Source organism: Xenopus laevis, chromosome 6S (assembly GCF_017654675.1).
Source record: "Xenopus laevis strain J_2021 chromosome 6S, Xenopus_laevis_v10.1, whole genome shotgun sequence".
In the NCBI taxonomy this organism is placed as follows: Eukaryota; Metazoa; Chordata; class Amphibia; order Anura; family Pipidae; genus Xenopus; species Xenopus laevis.
Genome location: NC_054382.1, coordinates 103,004,456 through 103,029,490, shown reverse-complemented (window position 1 = coordinate 103,029,490; position 25,035 = coordinate 103,004,456). Strand labels below are relative to the sequence as shown.

The window sequence follows — 25,035 nt, the reverse complement described above, 5'->3', positions numbered from 1 at the left end:
GGCTGGTTTGTAAATGCAGCATCCTTTCAGACTTGTGGTATGTTGGTAACATTTCTGCCACTTTATGCTTGTACCGAGGGTCTAGTAGAGTCGCGACCCAGTACAGGTCCTTCTCCTTAAGCCTCTTGATACGGGGGTCCTTCAACAGGCATGACAGCATGAAAGACCCCATTCTCACAAGGTTGGATGCAGAGGTATCCATCTCTGCTTCCTCGTTATCAAGGACTGCATCATCCATGGTCTCCTCCCCCCAGCCACGTACAAGACCAGGGGTCCCCAAAAGGTCACCACTAGCCCCCTGGGAAGCCTGCTCCTGTTGGTCCTCCTCCTCCACAAAGCCACCTTCCTCCTCTGACTCCACTTCTGACACCTCTCCCTGCGTTGCAGCAGGTGCCTGGGTTCGTTCTGGTGATTCCGACCAGAAATCGTGCGCTTCCTGCTCCTCGTCACGCTGGTCTACAGCCTCATCTGTCACTCGTCGCACGGCACGCTCCAGGAAGAAAGCAAAGGGTATTAGGTCGCTGATGGTGCCTTCGGTGCGACTGACCATATTTGTAACCTCTTCAAAAGGGCGCATGAGCCTGCAGGCATCGCGCATAAGCACCCAGTAACGGGGGAAAAAAATCCCCAGCTCTGCAGATCCAGTCCTACCACCCAGTTCAAACAGGTATTCGTTGACGGCTCTTTGTTGTTGCAGCAGACGTTCCAACATGAGGAGCGTTGAATTCCAGCGAGTCTGGCTGTCGCAAATCAAACGCCTGACTGGCATGTTGTACCGCTGCTGAATGTCAGCAAGGCGTGCCATGGCTGTATAGGAACGTCTGAAATGGGCCGACACCTTCCTGGACTGCCTGAGAACGTCCTGGAATCCTGGGTACTTTGAGACAAAACGTTGTACTATTAAATTCAGAACATGTGCCATGCAGGGCACATGTGTTAAATTGCCCAGTCTCAGTGCTGCCAACAGATTGCTTCCATTGTCACACACCACTTTTCCGATCTTCAGTTGGTGTGGGGTCAGCCACCGATCGGCCTGTGACTGCAGAGATGACAGGAGTACAGATCCGGTATGGTTTTTGCTTTCCAGGCACGTCATCCCCAAGACAGCATGACAACGGCGTACCTGGCACGTCGAATAGCCTAGGGGGAGCTGGGGGTGCACAGGTGTGGAGGAGGAGGACCCAGCAGCAGAGGACGAAGAAGAGGAAGAAGACGAGGTAGAGAGCGAAGGAGCAGTAGAGGTGGTGGCAGAACCGCGTGCAATCCGTGGCGGTGACACCAACTCCACTGTCGTTGTTGAGCCACACATTTCCTGCTTCCCAGCCATGACCAAGTTCACCCAGTGGGCAGTGTAGGTGACATACCTGCCCTGACCATGCTTGGAGGACCATGCGTCAGTAGTCATATGGACCTTTGGCCCAACACTAAGTGACAGAGATGCGGTGACTTGGCTCTGCACATGGTGGTACAGGTGTGGTATTCCCTTTTTTGAAAAAAAATTGCGGCTGGGTACCTTCCACTGCGGTGTCCCAATTGCTACAAATTTGCGGAAGGCCTCAGAGTCCACCAGCTGGTATGGTAAAAGCTGGCGGGCTAAGAGTGCAGACAAGCCAGCTGTCAGACGCCGGGCAAGGGGGTGACTCGCAGACATTGGCTTCTTACGCTCAAACATGGCCCTCACAGAAACTTGGCTGGGGGCAGATGACTGGGAATGGGAACTGGTGGTCAAGGTGGAAGGCGGAGTGGAGGGTGGTTCAGACGGGTCAAGGACAGCAGAGGTAGAGCAGTAAGATGCTGGACCAGAAGGAGGGTGGCTTTTAGTTTGCCTGTTGCCTTTGAGGTGTTGCTCCCAAAGTGCTTTGTGCTTGCCGTTCATGTGCCTTCGCATAGAAGTTGTACCTATGTGGCTGTTGGGCTTCCCAAGACTCATTGCAAATTACAACGCTTTTGTCAGAGGCACACACATTAAAAAAATCCCACACTGCTGACCTTTTTGAAGCTGGCAATCTGGCGGTAACAGTAGAAGTTGGCGGCGTTTGCGGCAATGGCGGGTGCGTTGGCCGGCTGACCACAGGTGCCGATACATGTTGTTGCCCTACTGTTCCCTGCGAGCTGTCCTCCCTGCTTCTTCTAAGTCTTATTCTCCTCCTACCTCTCTGACTCTCCGTCTCTCCATCTGAACTATCCTCCTCTTGCTCTCTTCTACTGGGCACCCACAAAACATCAATCTCCTCATCATCATTCTCCTCAGATGCATCAATTTCTTCTAACAGCTCACAGAAGGAAGCAGCAGCGGGGACCTCCTCGTCATCACTCATTATGTCCATCTCTGTTGTGTTCTCTGCCAGAATTAAATCTGGTGTAACGTCCTCATCTCCTTCATCTTCTTCTGCCAATAATGGTTGCGCATCACTCAGTTCAAGAAACTCATGTGAAAATAACTCCTCTGACTCCAGTGAAGAAGGGGCGTCGGTGGTGGAGGAAGTGTTACGTGGGGTGCCCATAGCAGTGGAGGATGAGGATGTTGTGGTAAAGTTAGAAACGGTAGAGGATGGGGTGTGCTGTGTAAGCCAGTCAACTACCTCTTCAGCATTTTGGGAGTTCAGGGTCATTGCCTTTTTAAAACTGGGCAATTTCCTAGGGCCACAGGATAGCATAGCAGCACGGCCCCTAGTGCCTCTGCGTGGCGGCCTGCCTTTGCCTGGCATTATTTTTAAAACAAAAACAACAACAACTCAGGAGACGGTATTATTATTGATATTTAGACAGAATGTGAAAAAGCTCACACAGCTAAGTGGCAGTGGTTTGAAAATGAAGAACACACTGGGCAAATAATGCCTACAAGGTCAACGTATACACTACAGCAGTGGTGGATACGGAATATATTATTGCTGCTTGAAAAACGTCACTCAGGTGGTGTTTCTGGAGACGGTATTATTATTGATATTTAGACAGAATGTGAAAAAGCTCACACAGCTAAGTGGCAGTGGTTTGAAAATGAAGAACACACTGGGCAAATAATGCCTACAAGGTCAACGTATACACTACAGCAGTGGTGGATACGGAATATATTATTGCTGCTTGAAAAACGTCACTCAGGTGGTGTTTCTGGAGACGGTATTATTATTGATATTTAGACAGAATGTGAACAAGCTCACACAGCTAGATGGCAGTGGTTTGAAAATGAAGAACACACTGGGCAAATAATGCCTACAAGGTCAACGTATACACTACAGCAGTGGTGGATACGGAATATATTATTGCTGCTTGAAAAACGTCACTCAGGTGGTGTTTCTGGAGACGGTATTATTATTGATATTTAGACAGAATGTGAACAAGCTCACACAGCTAGATGGCAGTGGTTTGAAAATGAAGAACACACTGGGCAAATAATGCCTACAAGGTCAACGTATACACTACAGCAGTGGTGGATACGGAATATATTATTGCTGCTTGAAAAACGTCACTCAGGTGGTGTTTCTGGAGACGGTATTATTATTGATATTTAGACAGAATGTGAAAAAGCTCACACAGCTAAGTGGCAGTGGTTTGAAAATGAAGAACACACTGGGCAAATAATGCCTACAAGGTCAACGTATACACTACAGCAGTGGTGGATACGGAATATATTATTGCTGCTTGAAAAACGTCACTCAGGTGGTGTTTCTGGAGACGGTATTATTATTGATATTTAGACAGAATGTGAAAAAGCTCACACAGCTAAGTGGCAGTGGTTTGAAAATGAAGAACACACTGGGCAAATAATGCCTGCAAGGTCAACGTATACACTACAGCAGTGGTGGATACGGAATATATTATTGCTGCTTGAAAAACGTCACTCAGGTGGTGTTTCTGGAGACGGTATTATTATTGATATTTAGACAGAATGTGAACAAGCTCACACAGCTAGATGGCCACTGGGCAAATAATGCCTGCAAGTGCACTACTATTGGTGCACTACTATGAAGAACAGCAAACAGCACTGGACACCTTTAAGAACAGTAAGATAAGTAAAATAAAAAAAAAATTATATGTATATTAAAAAAAAAAAATATTCTCGGGTTGGTGCTGCTGAACTACTAGGAGCAGCACAGTAGCACACCAGTCCCACTCCCCAACACTGCTAGACTAATAGCACTTGGCTGTTAAAGTAGCAAAGTAAAACAACAAAAAAGAAAATAAAAGCAGTCCTTACAAGGACTATTGGGTTATTACAGCAGTCAGCAGATGAGATCAGAAGAGATCAGTGCCCACAGCAGGCAGCTACATACAGAGCACTGCAGTAGAAGGTAGATTACTAGCCAGCAAAGCTACCCTAAAATGTCCCTCAAATCCCTGCAGACTTCTGTCCCTCCAATACAGAGCAGTATCAAGTAGATTACTAGCCAGCAAACTTACTATCAACTGTCCCTCAAAGAAATCAGTGAAATCAGTAACAGCTCTCTCCCTACACTAGCTCTTGCAAGCACACACAGGCAGAATGAAAAAACGCTGCAGGGCTTCAGTTTATATATGGAAGGGGAGTGGTCCAGGGGGTGTGGGGGTGGTCCAGGAGGGAGAGCTTCCTGATTGGCTGCCATGTATCTGCTGGTCTGGGGTGAGAGGTCAAAAAAAAGCGCCAGGTAAGGCGAACCCAAAATGGCGAACGTCGCGCGACGTTCGCGAACATTCGGCGAGCGCGAACAGCCGATGTTCGCGCGAACAAGTTCGCCGGCGAACAGTCCGCAACATCCCTAGAAATTAATGATGACTCCCCAAGTTATTAGTCAATATTAATAGAAGAACCATGCAAATACTGTATATTTGCTAAAGAGGCCCAGCATAACTGCATCAAGAAAATCACCCCTTTGCAAAGTTGGTGAGTTTTTGGGATACACGCTGCATTGGGTGGCAGGGGGAAGGCGGATGACTTCGGGGTGGGCGGATGACATCTGGGGGGGCGGGTGGATAACATTGGGGTCGGACCAGTGATGTAAAGGGGTACGGCAGATGACATCAGGGCAGGGCTGATGACGTGGCAATCAGCAATTGGCTAATAGCCATGTCATTAATGTCAATGGCCTGTCCAATTTTCCTTATTTGGAAATCCGGACAGGCACTTTTCACCCAGACAGCCCTTCCAAAAACCAGGCTGTCCGGGTGAAATCCGGACAGGTGGCAACCCTGATGCTGCATTGTGGGAAAAACATGGCGATTGCATTCTGCTCACTATCACTGCACTTGCAGATGTACTGTACATGTGCCCTAATATATATAAGTCTATACCCATTTCAAATATAGATCAAGAACATTCTGGCTAAACCACCTGGGATACTGGAAATTATGAACAGAGCACTTAAAGACAAGCTGCTTTTATGTAAATGAAAATATTGTACCATTTAAAGATTAAGTTGTTTCCATAGATACAGTTATTGTGCTTGATACATTCAAAACAGAATGATTCAGCTGAGCAGAATGTATTCTAATATCATCATTCATCCTTTAGAATCCAGAGACATTTCAATACATGAAATCTCTTTCTTTTTCAATACATCCTAGCATTATTCTGCCAGTGCATTTAGTGAGGCTATAAAATTCTACAGCAGCTAAACCCTATAACAGGTAAAATCTCTTGGAAATGGGCAAACGGGTCTATTTAGCTAAGTGGCCATGAAAGCAAGTGAATACTGGGCCCATTCAAATGCAAATGACAACATATTGCAGATCATAAGCAAAGCAGGTATGCAAAGCAATGATCTCTCTCTCTATAGATATTAAGATCTCAATAAACATTAGAGGCATGGAACCTAAATCCATTAAAATCACCCGTAAGGAACGATACGTTGTAGACATTAATTGCAAATAGATAAACCTTACTTGTCTTTCCTTTTGCAAAGGTAATACACACCTATGTTCAACAAAAGCCAATTTAAAAAAGTCTTGTTTTGAAAAGGAGAGCTGCATTTTCTATTTATTTAAAAAATGAGTTTCTTTATTTTATGATTAAGGCATTGTTCTACCCATGCTACCTATTCCTCCTTTTCTATGAAATAAACATTGTTAGTTTAATGATAGATTAATAAACAGTGTTAATTTAAAGAGATATTAAAAACCTCCAAACTGCTGCCTTTGTCTTAGACTTACAAATACGGAGGGCGTCATTATAAAGATATTTAAAGCTGGTCCTACTAGGACCAATATTGCCTATGGACTCTATGAGTTTGATACCTGGTTGGGGCTTGCAGCAACAAAGCAGATGAACACTGCATTTATCTATGAATGTGTTTGTACAGGCCCCAGTGGTATTTGATCTGTAGCCCAGGTGCCAAACAATTAGATCAGTCCACTTAAGCTCAAAACCTGAGTATCCATGGGTATAGATCAATTTCCAACACAAACCCTATTTGATTTAGTTCTCTTGGAATATAGGGGGACAATATATTGCCAGGTTAAGACTCTGTCTCACAATGCAGTTTGTTTCCTGGTACAGGTATGGGATCCGTTATCTGGAAACCCGTTATCCAGAAAACTCCAAATAACGGAAAGGCTGTCTCTCATAGATTCCATTATGATCAAATAATCCAAAGTTTTAATTTTTCTCTGTAATAATAAAACAGTACCTTGTACTTGATCCAAACTAAGATATAATTAATCCATATTGGAGGCAAAACCAGCATATTGGTTTTTTTTTAATGTTTACATGATTTTTGACTTAAGACATGAAGATTCAAATTACAAAAAGATCCCTTATCTGGAAACCTCAGTTCCTGTGCATTCTGGATAACAGATCCCATACCAGATGGAAATTCCAAAATGCACAAGGTCAACAGCAGCTAGAGAAAGCAATAAACTATTATTATTGATATCATAAGCCTTACAATGCTGTAGTTTGTATTTTTAATAGCACAAACACCCTTTAATGTAAGGGAGACATTTACAACTGCAGTGAGAAAAGGTAGCCTTAATGGGGGGCAAACCCTTAAAGGAGCAAAGAAAGAAGTAGGCTAGAAATGCTCCCCATCTTCTTTTCAATTGATTCACAGCACATGCTTCTGTAATATTTCTTCTTGATCATATCTGACAACCCCTAGCTTAACAACAGCCAGTCAAAGTCTACTGAGCATGTGCAGACCAAAAAAAAAGCCAAGATGGGGAGCTCCTGTGGATAAATTTGAAGGCCTGGATCATTACTGTTATAGGGCTGTTGAACCTCTGGGCTGGTACAATAGGTTCATATATTTTTAGGGTTTAGTTATCCTTTAAAGAGGGATACACAGGTGGTTTTAAACTAAACTGCTAGTTTACTACACATGAGCTATGAGTAACCTGTAAATATATAAACTGTGTTTAATGATGCCATTAGTTGATGCTTGGCGATATTACTGTGTGTTGTATGACTATGACCCTCTACTTTAAAATATGAAAATAATGGAAGTCACCGTAGAATCTGATTCCGAATAAATGCACTGCATCCTAATACATTTATATTGTCATGGAAACCCATTCAGTCACCTTGACTTTTTAGTTTTTTTTTTTAATGAAAACTAAATAAAGATCACTTGATCAGTAGCTCATATAACAAACATGGGAAAATGTCCCTGGCCTTTATAGATAACACCAGGAGGAAATGAAATTGTAATTTCCGATTTTAAATGGAGATCCTTGAAATACCGCAGCTGGGATTTTTGTACCGCATATGTAATTACTGTTCTTAGTGTTCTCATACAGTGCATCATTTCTATTTAACATTTCACAAATTTCCTTGCATTCTGCCAGCCCCTGCACTCTCCAAAGAAATTCATTTGCAGTGGAATAATCCATTTGTGCCGCTGTATTTATCACAAAGAGACAATGTACAAAGCACAAAAGCAATGTAGAAAAAGGACTCTGTACTGTTCCCCATTTGCCTCTCTAATAGTTTTTCTCCAACCCACAGGACACTGATGGGGGCCCCTGCTGTAGATTTCAAAGATCAAAGAAAAGTGCAGCCCTCTTTTAATGCGAGACTGTCCAGAGCACATAACCATTACCGCCATGTAATATGTTCAACAAACAAACATTGTCTTGGCTTATTTGTCTTACCCTCTTCCTTGTCTTGTCTTTAAGAAATGGTTTGATTATAGTGTACAGAGCATGGATGTACCAGGGCTGATTGACAAAGTGAACTCCTCCAAAACGAGCTGGGAAACTGTCCTGTGGGTTGGAGAAAAACAGAACTGTTAGAGAGGCAAATGGGGAATAGTACAGAGTCCCTTTTCTATATATAAAATGAATGTACTGGGGACTGAGCAGCAGTGCCATTTTAACTCTGTTCCCATGTAACCCTTGATTTGGGTAGGCACAGTACCCTACGGCTTCAGCAAATTACTCTTTGTATGTGCTCAGCCCTAAACCTTCAAGTAACACCAGGAAAATGGTGCCACTTTGCTCCCCAGCAATGTCTCCCTGGCAAGTTATTTTTTTTTATAGAGGAGGTGCCTGGCCCATTATGTAACGTTAAGAGTTTTTGGTCACTGGGAATCGCCTAACAAATAAGCACCCCCAGTATTTTTTTTACTTTCACTTTAAAAATTATATTTTGCAAATACAAAGTATTCTTTAAAGATCTATAAAGCATCATTTTTGCATTCTGCAGTATGCAGGTAGATATGCAATATCAATGTGTCTTTTCAGCTGCATTCCCTGACAGCCTTTGATTTCTGGAGAACCACAGGTTTCCGATTTCCAACCTATAGGCAAATATTTCTGCAGCTCAGATGAAGCAAGGCGGAGCCCAGTGACGCACCCTTTGTCAGAAAACAAAACAAGATGAAAGGAGCCATCTGCTCTGTGTATATTGTCAGGTTTCCCTTGTGGCTGTGCTGAACAGGAGTGGGCTGCCTCCAGATAAAGGGCAGCAGTGCAGCAATATCTACTGTTTTATCATTTACACTGATCAGGCAAATGCTGAAACCAATTTTATGCATTTTCTGCTACTAGAAGCTTTCTTATTGATTTCATCTGCATACAGCTTAAAGGAGAAGAGAAGCCAAAAAGAATATGTCCTTTTACATGAAAGGGCACGTGTATGTAGTGCTGAGTGGGCCGAGACCATTCTCTTGCCCACCAACCAGTGCAGCTCCCTCCCCAAACAGGTCAATCTTCTGAATTATTCAACAATTCCTACATCATTAGTGTTGCTTGCACATGCACCAAGTGCCTGTGTTATTGCTTGTATTTATACTGTATGGTTTGACCTATTTCTCCTCTATTCAGCTACTATATTTGGATCTGCCTCCCTTGTGCTAAATATGGATGTATCCTGTTCTGCATGTATAGACTAGTCGAGACTTATTGCTGGGGTATTGCTGACTCTAATCTAAAGCATAAAAGAGTTTTCTAGACTACTATCAGGGCTGGAGACATGTCTAAGGATGAGCACTAATCCGACTGATATAGCAAGGGGACTGATATTGCTATAGCAGGGGACCCCAACCTTATTTACTTAAGAGCCACATTCAATTGTAAAAAGAGTTGGGGAGCAGCACAAGCATGCAAAAAAGTTCCTGGGGGTTGTGCTTACCCATTTGGTAACTCCTATGAGGAATGTCAATCTCAAGGAGGCTCTGTTTGGCAGTACACCAGGATTTATGCACCAAAACTTGCCTCCAAGGCTGGAATTCAAAAATATGCACCTGCTTTGAGGCCACTGGGAGCAACATCCAAGAGGTTTCTAACATGTTGCTCACGAGTAGTGATGGGCGAATCTGACCTGTTTCGCTTGGCAAAAAATTTACAAAACTGCAAACATTCACCAAAATGCATTGAAGTCTATGGGCAACAAAATTTTCTTGATGTGTGGGAAATTGTGCGACAAATTTTTGACGCACAGCAATTTTTTTCACCTAATGGGTGTCAATTTCACTGTGAAACTCTGCGAAAAATTTCGCTCATCACTATGTCATGAGCCACTTTTCGGGGATCACTGTGCTATGGCTTCCAGTGCTGAGCTACACTATATACCCTCTATGCTGGGCACAGAGTTCATGATAAAAGCAATTCTACCTATTCTATGCACAGATTAATTTCTTTAATTTATCCTATCCAAGTATCTGCAGTACTGCTTAACTTGCTAGTACTATACATATCAAGAGACAGATCTATTTTTCAGCGTTATTTGAAGGTCTAATGCCAGCACTATTGCAGCTCCCTCTCACACATAAATGCAGATATGTAGTGATGTCAGATCACATAGCCATGCCATCACATTTTACAGTTATATCCATTGATGCCACTGTTGCTTTTGTATTCTCTGTGTAAACCAGATTTGACTATAATTTAGTTAAGGACAGAGACACATTCTCAGATTCGGGGAGATCTCCTCTTCTTCGGGGGTGACTAATCTCCCTGAACTGCCTTCCCCTGACTTCCTGCCGGCTGGAATGTAAATCGCTGGCGGGATGGCACTTGGATCGCTTTGTTTTCCAAAGTCACCCAAAGTTTCCTCGTGAGGCAGTTAGGGGAGATTAGTCGCCCAGAAGAGGAGGAGATTTGTCGCCCCAAAATCTCCCCAAATCTGAGCGTGTGTCTCTGCCCTTAAAGGAGAATCGCAACACTATCTTTTAACAGAAGAGAATATGAATTTTAAATATAGACTTTGCTCTATAATATTTTAATGAGGGTAGAATGTATAGGCTGTTTCTAACTGGGTTACATTGTGCCTTTGCAGCACTATAAATTAGTCAATGATAATAATCGTCAACTAGTCAATTACTGTATTTAAGATAGTAACTAGGGCAACTATTTGCACTTGCAGAATTAAATGCCATGAGTTTTGCCTGTATATGTATGCAGAGCTGGCAGATCCCTGGGATCATCTACTTCATGGTGCCTGTGAGCTGCATTTTAGGAATTTTGTAATTAAAAGGTGCAAATTTCTACAGGTGTAGATACCGACGTAACAGCAATAAATTCTTAGTACGGATTTCTGTAATTAAATACGGTAACCTATTAGTCAGCAATTTCAGGGTTGGACTAGGCAGACCCAATCCCCACTGGCGTTTCCCCCAGGCCACTGATCTTCCTCAGGTGTGGGGGCTCCTGGGACAGCAGCCTCAGTGGGCCCTGTACCCGCCAGTCCGACCCTAAGTAATTGTACAATGAAATCAAATATTTGATTGGATGGTATGGGTAACTGCACTGGTGCAATGTATCACCTATGTTAGTGTTTTACGAACAATTCATTAAGCTGGGATTCCTAGTTCATTTATTTGTTTGTAATTAAAAGCAAAAAAACAAGACCTTCCCAAAAGCTAAAATTCATATGGAAAAGGGTATTGCAGCAAGGAGTAAAAGTTAACCAAGTTTTTTTTAAATGTGTAAATACTAAAAAAAAATAAGCAGGGTGGGGTGGGACCCTTGTTGTCAGGGAGGGGGGGTTGGTGATTGACAACAGAAATAAAGCACAGATTCAGAACTGTTATTTTTCATCTGGCTACACAAATAAGGAACCAAGAAATGAATGTTACTTAATAGTTCTAATTCTATTAATACATTAAATGAAGTATGGTTCAAAAAAGGGGAAATTCAAAAGAGACTAGAACAGGTAAAGATAAAAAAGGGTCCGGGACCAGATGATATTCATCCCAGGGTACTAAACGAGCTTAGCTCTGTGATTGCCAAACCTCTTTACTTAATTTTTCAGGACTCATTGAGGTCTGGCACAGTGAAGAGAGACTGGCAAATTGCTAATGTGGTGCCACTATTCAAAAAGGGATTCCATTCTCAGCCTCAAAACTATAGGCTGGTTAGTCTGACATCAGTGTTAGGAAAGCGTTTCGAAGGGCTATTAAGAGATAAAATACTTAACTTCATTGCAAATCATAATTGAGTTTGTGCCATATGAGTTTGTGCCAGTATGGTTTTATACATAACTAAACTTGCCAAACAAATTTAATTGCCTTTTATGAGGAGGTGAACAAGAACCTCGACTCTGCAATGGCAGTGGATGTGATATATTTGGACTTTGCTAAAGTTTTTGATACATTACATTATACATACAGTATATTGGCCTGGAACACAGTATTTGTACTTGGATAGAAAACTGTTGGAAGGATAGATTACAAAAATTGGTGGTAAATGGAATATTTTCTAATTGGACCAGTGTTGTACTGCAGGGATCAGTCCTTGGTCCTTTGCTTTTCAACTTGTTTATTAATGACCTGGAGGTGGGCAAGTACTGTTTCTATTTTTGCAAATGATACTAAATTGTGCAGAACTATATGTTCCATGCAGGATGCTGCCACTTTGCAAAGTGATTTGTCTAAATTGGAAAACTGAGCAGCAAATTGGAAAATAAGATTCAGTGTTGATAAATGCAAGGTTATGCAGAAATAATATGAATGCAAGTTATACCCTAAATGGCAGTGTATTGGGGGTCTCCTTAATTGAGAAGGATCTAGGGATTTTGTAGCTAACAAGTTGTCTAATTCTGGGCAGTGTCATTATGTGGCTACTAAAGCAAATAAAGTTCTGTCTTGCAAAAAAAGGTGAGCTGAGCTGGAGACAGTGTATACCCATCTTCCATCCCCTTAAACTAGTTAGGGGGATGGAAGATTTCAATTATGAGTGTAGCCTGTCAAGGTTGGGTTGTTTTCTCTGGAAAAAAAGATACTTGCTAGGGGACATGGTTAGTCTGTATAAGTACATTAGAGGGCATTATAAACCACTAACAGGAGATCTATTTTTTCATAAAATGGAAAAATCTTTGGACCAGAGGTCAACCCTTCAGACTAGAGAAAAAGAACTTTCATTTGAAGCAGTGTAGGTGGATCTTCACAGTGAGGACAGTGAGGTTGTGGAATGCACTGCTGGATGATGTTGTGATGGCTGATTCTGTTATTTAAGAGGGGCTTGGAAGATTTCTTAGCAAGGCTATAGTGACACTAAAATCTATAATTAATATAGATAATTGGATTTAAGTTTGTTAGCAATTATTCTTTCTGCTTATTTCAACTGTGCCTGCTGTTTGTTTCTAATACTGAAATGGTAGCACATTTATTGGCAAGAACTGAACTGTGAAGCAATGTTCTGTATGAGTGAACCAAAGGAAAAAGAAATATACCCCAACCAAAAACCCACCAATCATTTTAGCCGTAACTAAGTGTGGCTATGTAAAGCAAAACGAGGCCTATAAAATGCAAATCCAAGGCAATAAAAAACAGCAGTGTGTAAAATGTAAGCACTGTTCTATCCGACACAATGTTCCAGCGGTAAATACTCTATATTATAGAGAAGATTCTTAGGGGCAGATTTATCATCTATCCTTTCAGGGCAGTAACGATAGTTGTTGTTCGAGTTCTGATTGATGATTCTTTTGCTGAAACTGAAATGAATATTACTGATAAGTAACGATGCCTTTGCATTAATATTAAGGCAATGCTTGTTCTTCTGTGACTTTATGAATTAGGAAGCAGGTAGATTTCTGCATTTGCTGGCAAGCTGGTGACAGCCCATAGTTAAAAACTAGATTCATCTTTTGTTGGCTGTGATGAAAAATCATATTAAAAAGGGAAACTGACAGGGATCCCCAATTTGACCTTTGATAAATCAATCCCTTGAAGGTATACTGTCATGGGAAAATATGTTTTTTTCAAAATGAATCAGTTAATAGTGCTACACCAGCAGAATTCTGCATTGAAATCCATTTTTCAAAAGAGCAAACAGATTTTTTTATATTTAATTTTGAAATCTGACATGCTGCTAGACATATTGTCAGTTTCCCATTTGCCCCCATTCATGTGACTTGTGCTCGGATAAACTTCAGTCACTCTACTGCTGTACTGCAAGTTGGAGTGATATAACTTCCTTCCCCCCCCAGCAGCCTCACAATAGAACAATGGGAAGGTAACCAGATAACAGCTCCCTGGTAGATATCAGAACAGCACTAGTAAAAATCCATGACACCTTCAGTTACATTGAGTTGGGGAAACAAAAACAAGTGCTAGCTCTTTTTTAAAAACCATAACCAGGCAAAATGAACTGAGATGGATGCCTACACACCAATATTACAGCTATAAATACACTTGTTGGCTTAGGAATGACATTTTACATGGTAGAGAGAATTATTTGTAGTGTAAACAGCGTAATTTAGAAATAAAAACTATACCATAAAAATCATGACAGAATCCATTTAATCTTAACAAACCAAAAGTACACTTTGCCCTTTAATTTATCTAATACTGCAGGTTTGTTCTAATAATATTCATCTAGTCCATAGCAGCACTGAGTATGGAGCCATGGCTGAAGATTAGGCAACTGCACAATGCTCATGCGGGGGTGTGAATGGTATTCAAGGCAGGTCTTTCTGTTGTGATCCAGAGACTCACAAGAAACATCAAATTAATAGGTATACATATAAAACATATTCATAAATAATATACACAAAATAATGGCAACAGAACACTCAAAGGACAAGTACCCAGAAGAAGAAGAGTGTGCTGGCCTGGAGTAGAAGGTAAGCAACTAAAATCACTAGGGGGCCATATATATGGAGAGTAAAATGCAGGAACAATGTTATTCTTTTATACTGAATAAGTAGAAATAATGGAATAAACACTGCCTTTAAGGTTATAGATGCATTTATAGTAAGTCTGTTAGTATGGTTACCACCTCTTATAGAAAATATATGAAACTTTGGGGGAAATGTAATTAAATTCGCAAAGAGCAAAACTTTGCAAATAAAAAATTTGCCTGTCGCAATGTAATATTCTTCATTAGTCTTTTATTGCATTAAGAATTTTAATTGCGCATCGCGAAGCTTTAACACCTGCTCTGCAGTTTGGTTAAATATTTTGTTGCAAAAAATGATTTGCGATTTCAAAACTTTATTACATACACTGCGCAAACTATAAAATGTGCAATCGCTATCTTACTGTTGTGTGAAGGGCAAAGTGTTCGCCAAGGCAACATTTTTGTACCATCCGAACATTTATTCACATTGCGAAGCGATTGCAAACGATTTGTGCATTAGAAATTAATATTACTTTCCCCCTTTTATGTCTGATATTTCTTCCCTATTAATAAGATAATAATATATTAATAATTTCTACCAGTCAACCAGCATGGGCGGATTTTCATAAAGGAGAGCTAAACCCTCCCCCCAACAAAAGTCCCATCCATAACCATCAAACGAGCCCCCTCTCTGCTCCCTCCCCGCAGAGTATATTTCAATGAACAGTGCCTTTCATAGTAAATATACAAGCAAAGAATCTTCATGTTCTTCATGTTCTTTTACGATCAGTTCAGTGACACGGAGCTTGCTGGCGCATGCAGAGATGAAGGTAATGTAATGCTTATGCGCCAGCAAGCTCCGTGTCACCTTACTGTTATGAAAAGAACACAGAGATTCAGAAGATGGCACCTGCTAGTGCCGCTGCGCATTTTTGCTTGTATAGGTCAGCTTTACTATAAGAGGCGCTATTCAAATTTGGTGTGCCACTTTAAGTCCTGGTACAGCTGCTGGGAATCCGATTGGCTGTAGTATGAAAATTGCACCCCCTATCAGTCAACCCAGTTTCTGCTCCATGTTCTGGCACCTAAACTTTGTGGGCAAGTGCAAGTGCAAGTGCAGAAGGTGTAGAAGAGATTAAAGGAAAGTATCCAAGCATGCAGTAACTGACCTCCCCCAATGGTTCTGGCCCTGTGAGTACAACAACCTAATAGCTGCCATCAACACCCACTCTCTGAGTCTACCAACCAGCAACTCTATCTATAAAATAAATAGTTTGTTTTCATAGAAATTTGAAATCATATGTGAATTAGAGTGAGGAAGTTCAACACATCATATGGAAAAGAGATAGAGTTATCTGGACCAAAATCAAAAGAGAAGAGTGAGCATTGAACACAGTGATAATGTAATATATCGGGCAATCACATCAACCCCAAATACACTAATTATGCTTACTTGTAAACCTTCAATGGCTAGTCTGAGGATTGATGGGGTAAGTTTTGAAGCTTGCTTGAAAGAAAAATTGCTCCAGTCTATAATTAAAATAAATCCATTGATCTGTAGTTCCGGATCTTCAATGAGAACTTCCAGAGATAAGAGGATAGCCCGCAAGATGTCCACAAAGGAATTCCTTCAAATAAAAACATAATGAAGTAGTTTTAATTGTGTGCATTTTGGTATTTGCATTAAGAAATAGGTCTCCCAGATTACCAATTCTGCATCAACACTACGGTGCACTACTGTTATCGACCATAAAGGAACCACCATAATCAGATCTCAGGGAAAATAGCTATCCTATTTAGCCACCATAGTGATTTACACTAGTTTAACTGTCTTGTGTAGTTATTCATGTATTTGTTGTTAGGACTTCAGCTCTCTAGGGGGGGTGTACAGTGGATTTGGACTGAGGATTTCCCATCAGCATGTTTAAAACTGTAGATTTTTACCCTGGGGCTTCAGGAAGCCTCTACAGCATTGTATTGCAATGTCATATGCAAACCCAACCCATGCACCTGCTCTGGCACATAAGGTAATGATGTCTAATGCCAACTATTGGTAGGTAAAAAAATTTGTAAATAGACCATCTGCCTTTTTTCCACAGAAAAGGTGGCAACCTGAATCACAGGATTGTTCTGCATCACAAACCACTGGAAGCTGGTAAACCACCTTCAAAGTTTCACACCCCTTGGTGCCCAAAATAGGTGTTGTACACAAGGTTGCCACCTTTTCTGGAAAAAAATACCGGCCTTCCTATATATTTATATTTTTTCCCTATTAATAACATTGGGATCAACCATCATTTTTACCGGCCAGGTGGCAACCCTAGTTGTACACATTACTGTGTCCACACTACACTGCTACTAGTAGCTCCAAGAATACAGTGATCTCACTTATAAATTGTGTAAAGAATTCTGTCAAAATTCCGGCAAAGTTTGGTGCATGTCAGGATCTGGGAAGATGTTCAGGAATTGGAAAATCAATCATTAAAGGGATACTGTCATGGGGGGAAAAAAACTGTTTTTTTGAAAACGCATTAGTTAATAGAGCTGCTCCAGCAGAATTTTGCATTGCAATCCATCTCAAAAGAGCAAACTGATTTTTTTATATTTAATATTGGAATCTGACATGGAGCTAGACATATTGTCGGTTTCCAGTGGCCCTTAGTCATAAGACTTGTGCTTTGATAAACTTCAATCACTCTTTACTGCTTTACTGCAAGTTAGAGTGATATCACCCCCTCCCCCCCCCCCGCAGCGGCTTAACAAAAGATCAATGGGAAGGTAACCAGATAACAGCTCCGTAACACAAGATAACAACTGCCTGGTAGATCTAAGAACAACACTCAATAGTAAAATCCAGGTCCCACTGCAACACATTCAGTTACATTGAATAGGAGAAACAACAGCCTGCCAGAAAGCAGTGCCATCCTAAAGTGCTGGTTCTTTCTGAAATCACATGACCAGACAAAATGAACTGAGATCGCTGCCTACACACCAATATTACAACTAAAAAAAATACACTTGCTGGTTCAGAAATTACATTTTATATATACAGTGAATTATTTGCAGTGTAAACTGTGTAATTTAGAAATAAAAAATACATCATAAAAATCATGACAGAATCCCTTATAAAATTACAAGATAACATTTACAGTTGGGCATTAAACATTTGTATCTATTTTTTTTTTTAAATCTGGGACCAAGTTTTAGCACTCTGATGTCACACACCCACATGCTGCTGCTCATGGGCTCCATCTCCAGTCTTCTTCGGGTCTTCTTGCTTCCTTTCAGCAATTTCTGGCATTCACAGTTGTTACAAACAAGAAGACTGCACTAACAGTGCATGTGCCAATATGGCGCTCACTTACAGAGGAGATCCAGCAGGTGACACCCATGAGCTCCACTGCGCTTACTCTGCACCTATACATAAGCAAACTCTTATAGGCATTTTCAGGCGTAACTATTTATGCTCTACATCAGCCAATGAATAGACAGAGCTCTGTTTTTTACAACAATCAGAGCTGAGTTATTTCCTGTCAGGTGATTAGTGGGTGGCACAAAGAAAATCACAAAATGGGTGCTCCAGTGAAATGGGCAATATTTACTGATATGTATGTGCTGATTTGGTAAGACTGCTTATGTGTTGGTTAAGTTTTCCTTCTGAACAAATAACTTGCCTTTAAGTCTAAGTCTTCAATTTCATCTGTTCTATACATGGAATAACAAATGACAAGGAACTACTCAACTAACCCTTCGCTTTCAGCCCTCCCACTGAACCCCATTGTTACTTAACTTAATGGAACACCAGGAGCCAGAAATTGGGTAAAATGGCCACAGCATTTGTTCACATTTTATTAAATACATAGGACTTTGCAATTCTCCCTCCAATACAATAGATAAAGCCAGAATTCCATAAAAGATCACTATTATGCTCTGCCGTTCCTCACTGAAGACTTGAGATCATCACTATGTCATTACCTCACCCCCCCCCATGATGGCACAAAAGGAGCAGGGCCTACATGACTATATAAAAAGTTGTGCGCAAAGGTGGAAGTGGGGCAGAAGAATGCCACGGTTGTGGAGAATGGAGGCTTAAGTTCAGCCTTAACCCGCCCAAGGACGTTGCATGGAAGTCAGCCCCAACCCACCTGACTGGTGGGTCCTGTGGCCTTTGGCCCGGCTCACACATCACTAATATCATTATATCCACCACTAAGTATTAGGCTGCCTCTACCTACAGATAGGATGGCCCCAAAATCTGCTACCAGCAGGAGCTGCATCTCCCACCATGAGAGATGTTCAACAGCCCTGCTGGCCAGGGCCGGAAGTAGGGTTAGGCAGAGTAGGCACGTGCCTAGGGTGCAAAGCTTGGGGATGCCAGGCACGTACCTTTCACTGCTGCCTACCTCTAGTCCAACTGAGTGTCACTCGTCTCCAGTCCATGCACCTGTTTCTGTGCGTGCACATGCGTGCGTACATGAGGGGAGGGGGGTAGCATACCTGAAGAGGTTGACGCAGATGGCCAGTGCGCATGCGAGCGTGTCTCCTATGTGTGCGATGGAGGGGGTGTCACGTCTGGCTGGGTTGCCTGGTGGCGACAGGCCAGCATGGCCAGGCCCTGCTGCTGGCGTCCCTGAATTTGCAGTGTGTTGATGATAGGAAGTCCAAGTAGACTGTCACCTAGCACAAGCAGTACCAGTGTCTGTATCGGTCAACCCACTGTGCAGTCACAGGAGGGAACCCTCTTTCCTCCCTCTTCTAAAATTACCTGTGCAGTACTCTGGCAAGGTCCTACCGCTGCTGTGACAAATAAAAATTAAAAGCCAAAAGCCATTGCCAATTATGCCTCAAGTGGGAAAAATTCCTTCTTTACCCCAGTGGTGATCGGAAACATTAACTGGATCAAGCATCTGACATTCATTTAACATGAATAATACCTCTCACGTTTATACTGTATAATCGTACCAAAACCACAATATAATAGTGCATGCAGAAAAACATCCGCATTCGGTTATTAATAGATAATATGAGAACATAAAGAAGAAAATCTCCTGACATTTCACAAAATATGCAAAAAGGGCAAGAGGTAGGGTGTGATGTTTCTACCTGCTCAGAAGATAAGGAAGTGAACAGCTGACATCACATTCCTCTTTTTCCCTGCCCCCAGCCTGGCCTACCCCTGATTTAACTCATTCCTTCTCACCCAATCACTGCTGCATCTGATTCTGCCAATTTTTAAACATAAACCAGTGTAATTTGGCTGCTGGTCATTCGGATCCCTTGCAGGGCCGGATTTACATAGTGGGCGCACCTTGGCCCACTACCGGTCGTCGCCCCTGTCCCCTCGAGGGGGACCGGAGCAATGGGGATTGGCACATGGGAAATTTAAAAAATTATTGTATCTCCAGTGCATCCCCAGTGTTTTTGAACCAATGTGGGTGTGGTTGGGCAGCATGCCGCCTCCTAAAATCCTGCCGCCCTAGGCCCGGGCCTAGGTGGCCTTTCCACAAATCTGGGCCTGATCCCTTGTCATACAAGCCCTGCGTTTATAGCTCCAGGGCTTTCACTTTCTGCGGCTACAACTGAAATATGAATTAAAAGTTTTGATTAGGTTGATGTGGCTCTCTTTATAGCAGCAACTTTATCCACTTAATTCGCGTGCATGCTGTCAGATTGAGGGAAGCAATGAAGTACAGCCCTGGTTTTATTCTGAATTGAATATAAAGGTAAAAACTCACACACAGCAGGAAAGCCATGATTTCAGGGGTGATCAATGCTTTTATGTTTGGCTGTGTGTGTGTGTATAGTGTTTAGCTTTACCTGAATAATACGTTCCATGCTCTGCTCAGTTTTAACTGACACAACAATAAATTATACGTATTGTGATCTGAGAGCAAGCGAACTCAAGTTGCACAGCTATTACATTCCATGCCTGAGATTTATTAGACAGAAGTCCCTGAATAAAACTATGCTGAGCCTGATATTTTAACACAGGGAAGAAATAATAGCTTCTAATAAATAAACAAATACACAGATCTTAAAAAAAATGTGTCTTGCGTGTGGTGTGGAACTTCAAGACCAGAACCCAAATAACCAATGGGATGGTTCTTCCTCAAGGTCAAGGTAGTAGTACGAATGCTACTTCAAGAACAGAAGCCATCCAAGTCTCTGGGGAATCTGCATACACAGACTTTTATTTATTCTCACATCCTTCAGGGTTTTTTGGGGTTGACACACTAGTAGCATGCTGCCAGAGAACCCAATAGACAAAGGCACATGGGTATTGGCAGGTAGGTTGCCACTTGTAAATGTAACTGCCAGAAACTTTCTAGTAAATCATACTAATCATTTGGAAGTTGTGTGTCAACACATAGCTAGAATTACATGTTGGCCTAATTGTATCCAGTTCTAATTAACCTCCATGTAGCTGCATAACTGACATGACTTCCACCTGCCTACACACTTCTTCCTAACATCCACTACAATAATTTGCTCAGATACAAAGAATGTCTTAAAGGGGTGGGTTGCCTTTACATTGACTTTTAGTATGTTATAGAATGGCATATTTTCAATTGGTCTTAGTTTTTTACCTTTTTTATAGTTTTTGAATTGTTTGCCTTCTTCTTCTGACTCTTTCCAGCTTTTAAATAGGGGTCACTGACCCCATCTCAAAAACACAAGCCCAGTAAGGCTACAAATGTATTGTTTGTCCCTTTAAATGGTTTCATTTTGCACCAATGTATCACACTTGATAAAAAGCCTTGTGCTCGAAACATGTTGTGCCAATAAAAACACTAAGCAGCTAGTATTGCCTGTGCCTGCTCTTCTAAACTTTTTCAATTTATATGCCATTGCATAGTGAGTGGGGGTGCTTATGAGAAGACCAGGAATCATTTCCTCCCACTTTCTATATTTTCTAGTATTGTTACTATGCTTTTTATTGCTTCTATTACCCTTCTCCTATTCATATCCCAGCCTTTTATTCAACTTAATGCATGGTTGCTAGGGTAATTTGAACCCTAGTAACCAGAATACTGAAATTGCAAACCGGAGAGTTGCTGCATGAAAACCAAACTAACTCAAAAACCCCAAATATTAAAAAATTAAAAACAATTGCAAATTGCCTCAGAATATCGCTCACAACATCAAACCAAAAGTTAATTGAAAGGTTAATTAAAAAAAGAAGAATACTCGTGCGTAGTATGTCTCTGTGTGCACACTACTGGCTATTGTTCAATTAATGCCAGCAGGATTATATATTACAGATTGTTCTCAAAGTCCTAATACATTTTTTTTTTTTTGCAGTAGTTAGCAGCGTAGAATATTACGCACATATTCCAAATTATAAATATAAACCCACAACGTGCATATTATATAACTTTGTCAACTTAGCAACATAGTTGCTCAAATGTCACTAGATCATCAACTTCTACAGCTAAATATGCAAGCAGATTAAACTGATTGAAAATCCAGTGCGAGGAGCAGAGTCAGTGGCCCACCAGGATACCAGTAAAATTCCTGGAGGACTGATGGTATTTTTAGTAGTACCATTTTGACCTCGTGTAAGACAAAACTCAGTAAAGGAAAACCTTTAGTAATAGTCAGACAATTTATTCATACATAATACAACATAACAGTTTTGTCTGGGTAAGCTGTTGGAGTAACACATAGAATGTCAGCCAAGGACTTACCAAAGACACTTCTCTTGGTCCAAGCGTTATATAGCTTTCAGAAGGCATTTACAGTAATTATGACAAGGGGTTCACGGAAATACCATACATGGTCCGGCGAGGAGACTTACTGGCATATATATTTATACATTCCTGTAAGATGTGCAGTTTTGCAACATAAGAGATTTCTGGTTCCAACTGTCCACAGCCTCGTAGACATCTGTTGGCTAAACATAGCCATTGTGGTACAGACAGCTATTGAGCAACACTTCTGCAAAAGGGCATAAGAGACATGCTGACACTCTGGAATCTAAGTAACAGAGTGGAGATCATTTATTTGTATGGCCTAGTATAAGTTATATGAGTGACCATTGTCCACAGTTGACCATTAGCCCATATAGTCCATCCTGCCTTGGGCCCTATAGCGTTATGGCGTCATAGAGGGTGGGGGTGACAACTATCAACCCTCTGACACTAGCCATTCGTCCGTCTTAGGATTTAGACCGTTCCAGATATATTTTATAATAACATATTAGACTATCATACCTCTCTTGAAACATTTAAAGATGTTTCACATTAGTAATTACAGGCACAGTAAGAGTGCTGAGAGGACCCCCAGGAACAAGGGAGGTCTATTATAAATGGGACAGTGGTGTACGCTGTTGTGAGTTACAGTTCAACTGTCGTGGCAGCACCAATACAGAAGTGCAGCTGAAAGCTGAAATCAGTGAAAAGAAAAAACAGGAAGCTAGGGAGCTACAGATACATCCTGTTTCATGAAATAACTTGGTTAAGTGCAGTTGGGAACAGAAAACCCTATGAAATGACAAAGAATATATAATATACATGTAACATGTTATAAGAGACTAATATAATACTGATTTCATTACTATTGAAAAGTAAAAAATTATTCTTTCTTTCTTTCAAACCTCCCCACATATGGCTGAGAAAAGCTTTATCTTATAGATGTAAATCAAATGAGAGCAGAAGTTAGGGGGAGGTATTTATAGCACAAATTCTAACAGAGAAATATAGACCAAGTATTAATGCTAGGATGACATGGATACACTTAATGAAACTTTCAATGGAGTTGTTTAACCAGCTATAAAATTTTACCTAATCATTTGGAATAACTGAACTGTTCTATAAAAAGATTACACTTATTGTTGCAGCTCTAAAACTTTGACTATATGACATTCAACAAACATTTCAGAAACAATATGAGTACAACCTTCTTTTTCCTATCAAAACACATACTAATCTAAAATCATACTATTTTGGTCAGCTACTCTATTTATTTGAACAACCTCTATGTTTATAGTTACGTACATAGTTAAATTGGGTTGAAAAAAAGACAAAGTCCATCAAGTTCAACCCCTCCAAATGAAAACCCAGCATCCATACACACACCCCTCCCTACTTTCACACAGATTCTATATACCCAAACCTATACTAACTATAGAGCTTAGTTTATTATGGGCGGGACTATTCTTGGGATCTAGATTCTACTCAATCACATCTGTCTAGAGAATAATGAAAACAATTTAACTTGTACCAATGAGTGAATCGGGTATAGAATCAAACTGCGTCAAGTTTACCTTCATGTTGGTGAAAAAGATTCAGATGCAGGAGATACAGAAAAAAATTACAGATGAGTATGAAATGGTAAAGTTAAAAATATTTGCTGTGGTTAAAATTTCCTGAGCCAGCGGGCTGACAAAAGAGGAAGTTACAAAACAGTGAGAGAAGTTGAGCATCTGAAATATTGTGCAACGGAGGATTCTGGGAAATGTAGTTTTTATGACAGTACCAGCAAATAGAATCCTTCTTGTTATTTATTGGACTATGAACTAGATTTCCTCTTAAAGGGTGCTGTAAGTCTAATGCACCGTTAAGTACTTCAGTGTGAAACAACTGACGGTGATTTATTTGGTCGTCAGGACGTTTGTCTTCAGAATATTCAGGGGAAGTACTACTGTTAATAAGCTTAAAACATTCTGAACCATTAGCTCAATAAGAATCTTCATTACTGGGGCTGCACCGTCTGTGGAACCAAAAGTTCTAAGATTGTGTAACCCTTTGTCACTCTAAGGTTGCCAATAGGCACATTTAAATGGCATTTAGTTGCTCCTGGGTATCCATATAAAGGACTGGATCTAAGTTTGCTGAGCAAGGAGCAGAGAATAGGTGTAATGTCTCAGCTGAAGTATATGTGAGAAATATAATTTTCCATTGGTTGGCATAAGCCCGCTAGATCTAATGGCATGCAATTTGTATAGTAGAATATTTACTCTTACACATATCCTTTATCTGTCACAGTAGAATGTCAAGTTGTGAGGGACGAATACTATTGCCTTCTGGCCAGGAAAACGCAGTCTTGTCCCCTCCACTGTGACACTTAACAAAGGCTTTGAAACGTAAAATGTTTTGGGCACTCAACTAGCATATCTAGGAGGATTGTTAGATATTCTAAACTGATGGAACATGTTTTTTTTTCAGATCACAAGTCAAACATAATACACTTAGAAAAGAGTTATCAATCTGACACATAAAGATAAAAAAGAGAAGTAAGGTTAGTTTGAGACAAAAAACTATAACAGAGAACATTTAAAGAGACAACACTAATATTTCTGTTAACACAAGAAAGACAAGTGGAGTGAATTAACCTTATTCACGAGTAACCCATTCACAAACAGAAATACACAAGAGAACTAATGTTACTATGAGAATAATAACAAAGAAGACAATGTTAGGATAAGACACGAATAGTGACATGATAGTCTAAGACAAAATGACAATATTGTAGTGACAGACACATAGAACAAATATTATATTACAAGAGGTACCTATGAAAACATATAAACATTAAAGAGAACCAAAAACAGTAAGGCAAACATAT

At 40.8% G+C, this 25,035-nt stretch overlaps 1 protein-coding gene across 3 annotated transcripts in view; it reads right to left on the bottom strand.

Annotated features, from left to right (window-relative positions):
* The window catches only part of clvs1.S (clavesin 1 S homeolog), a 62,217-nt gene that overhangs the window by 15,268 nt on the left and 21,914 nt on the right, over positions 1 to 25,035 (bottom strand). For all 3 annotated transcript variants that reach the window (XM_018223755.2, XM_041567877.1, XM_041567876.1), the window contains exons 3-4: positions 15,923 to 16,097; positions 8,062 to 8,172 (exon numbers count right to left, since the gene is read on the bottom strand). In XM_018223755.2, coding sequence (XP_018079244.1) covers positions 8,062 to 8,172; positions 15,923 to 16,097 — 286 coding nt within the window. The remainder of the gene's footprint in view (positions 1 to 8,061; positions 8,173 to 15,922; positions 16,098 to 25,035) is intronic.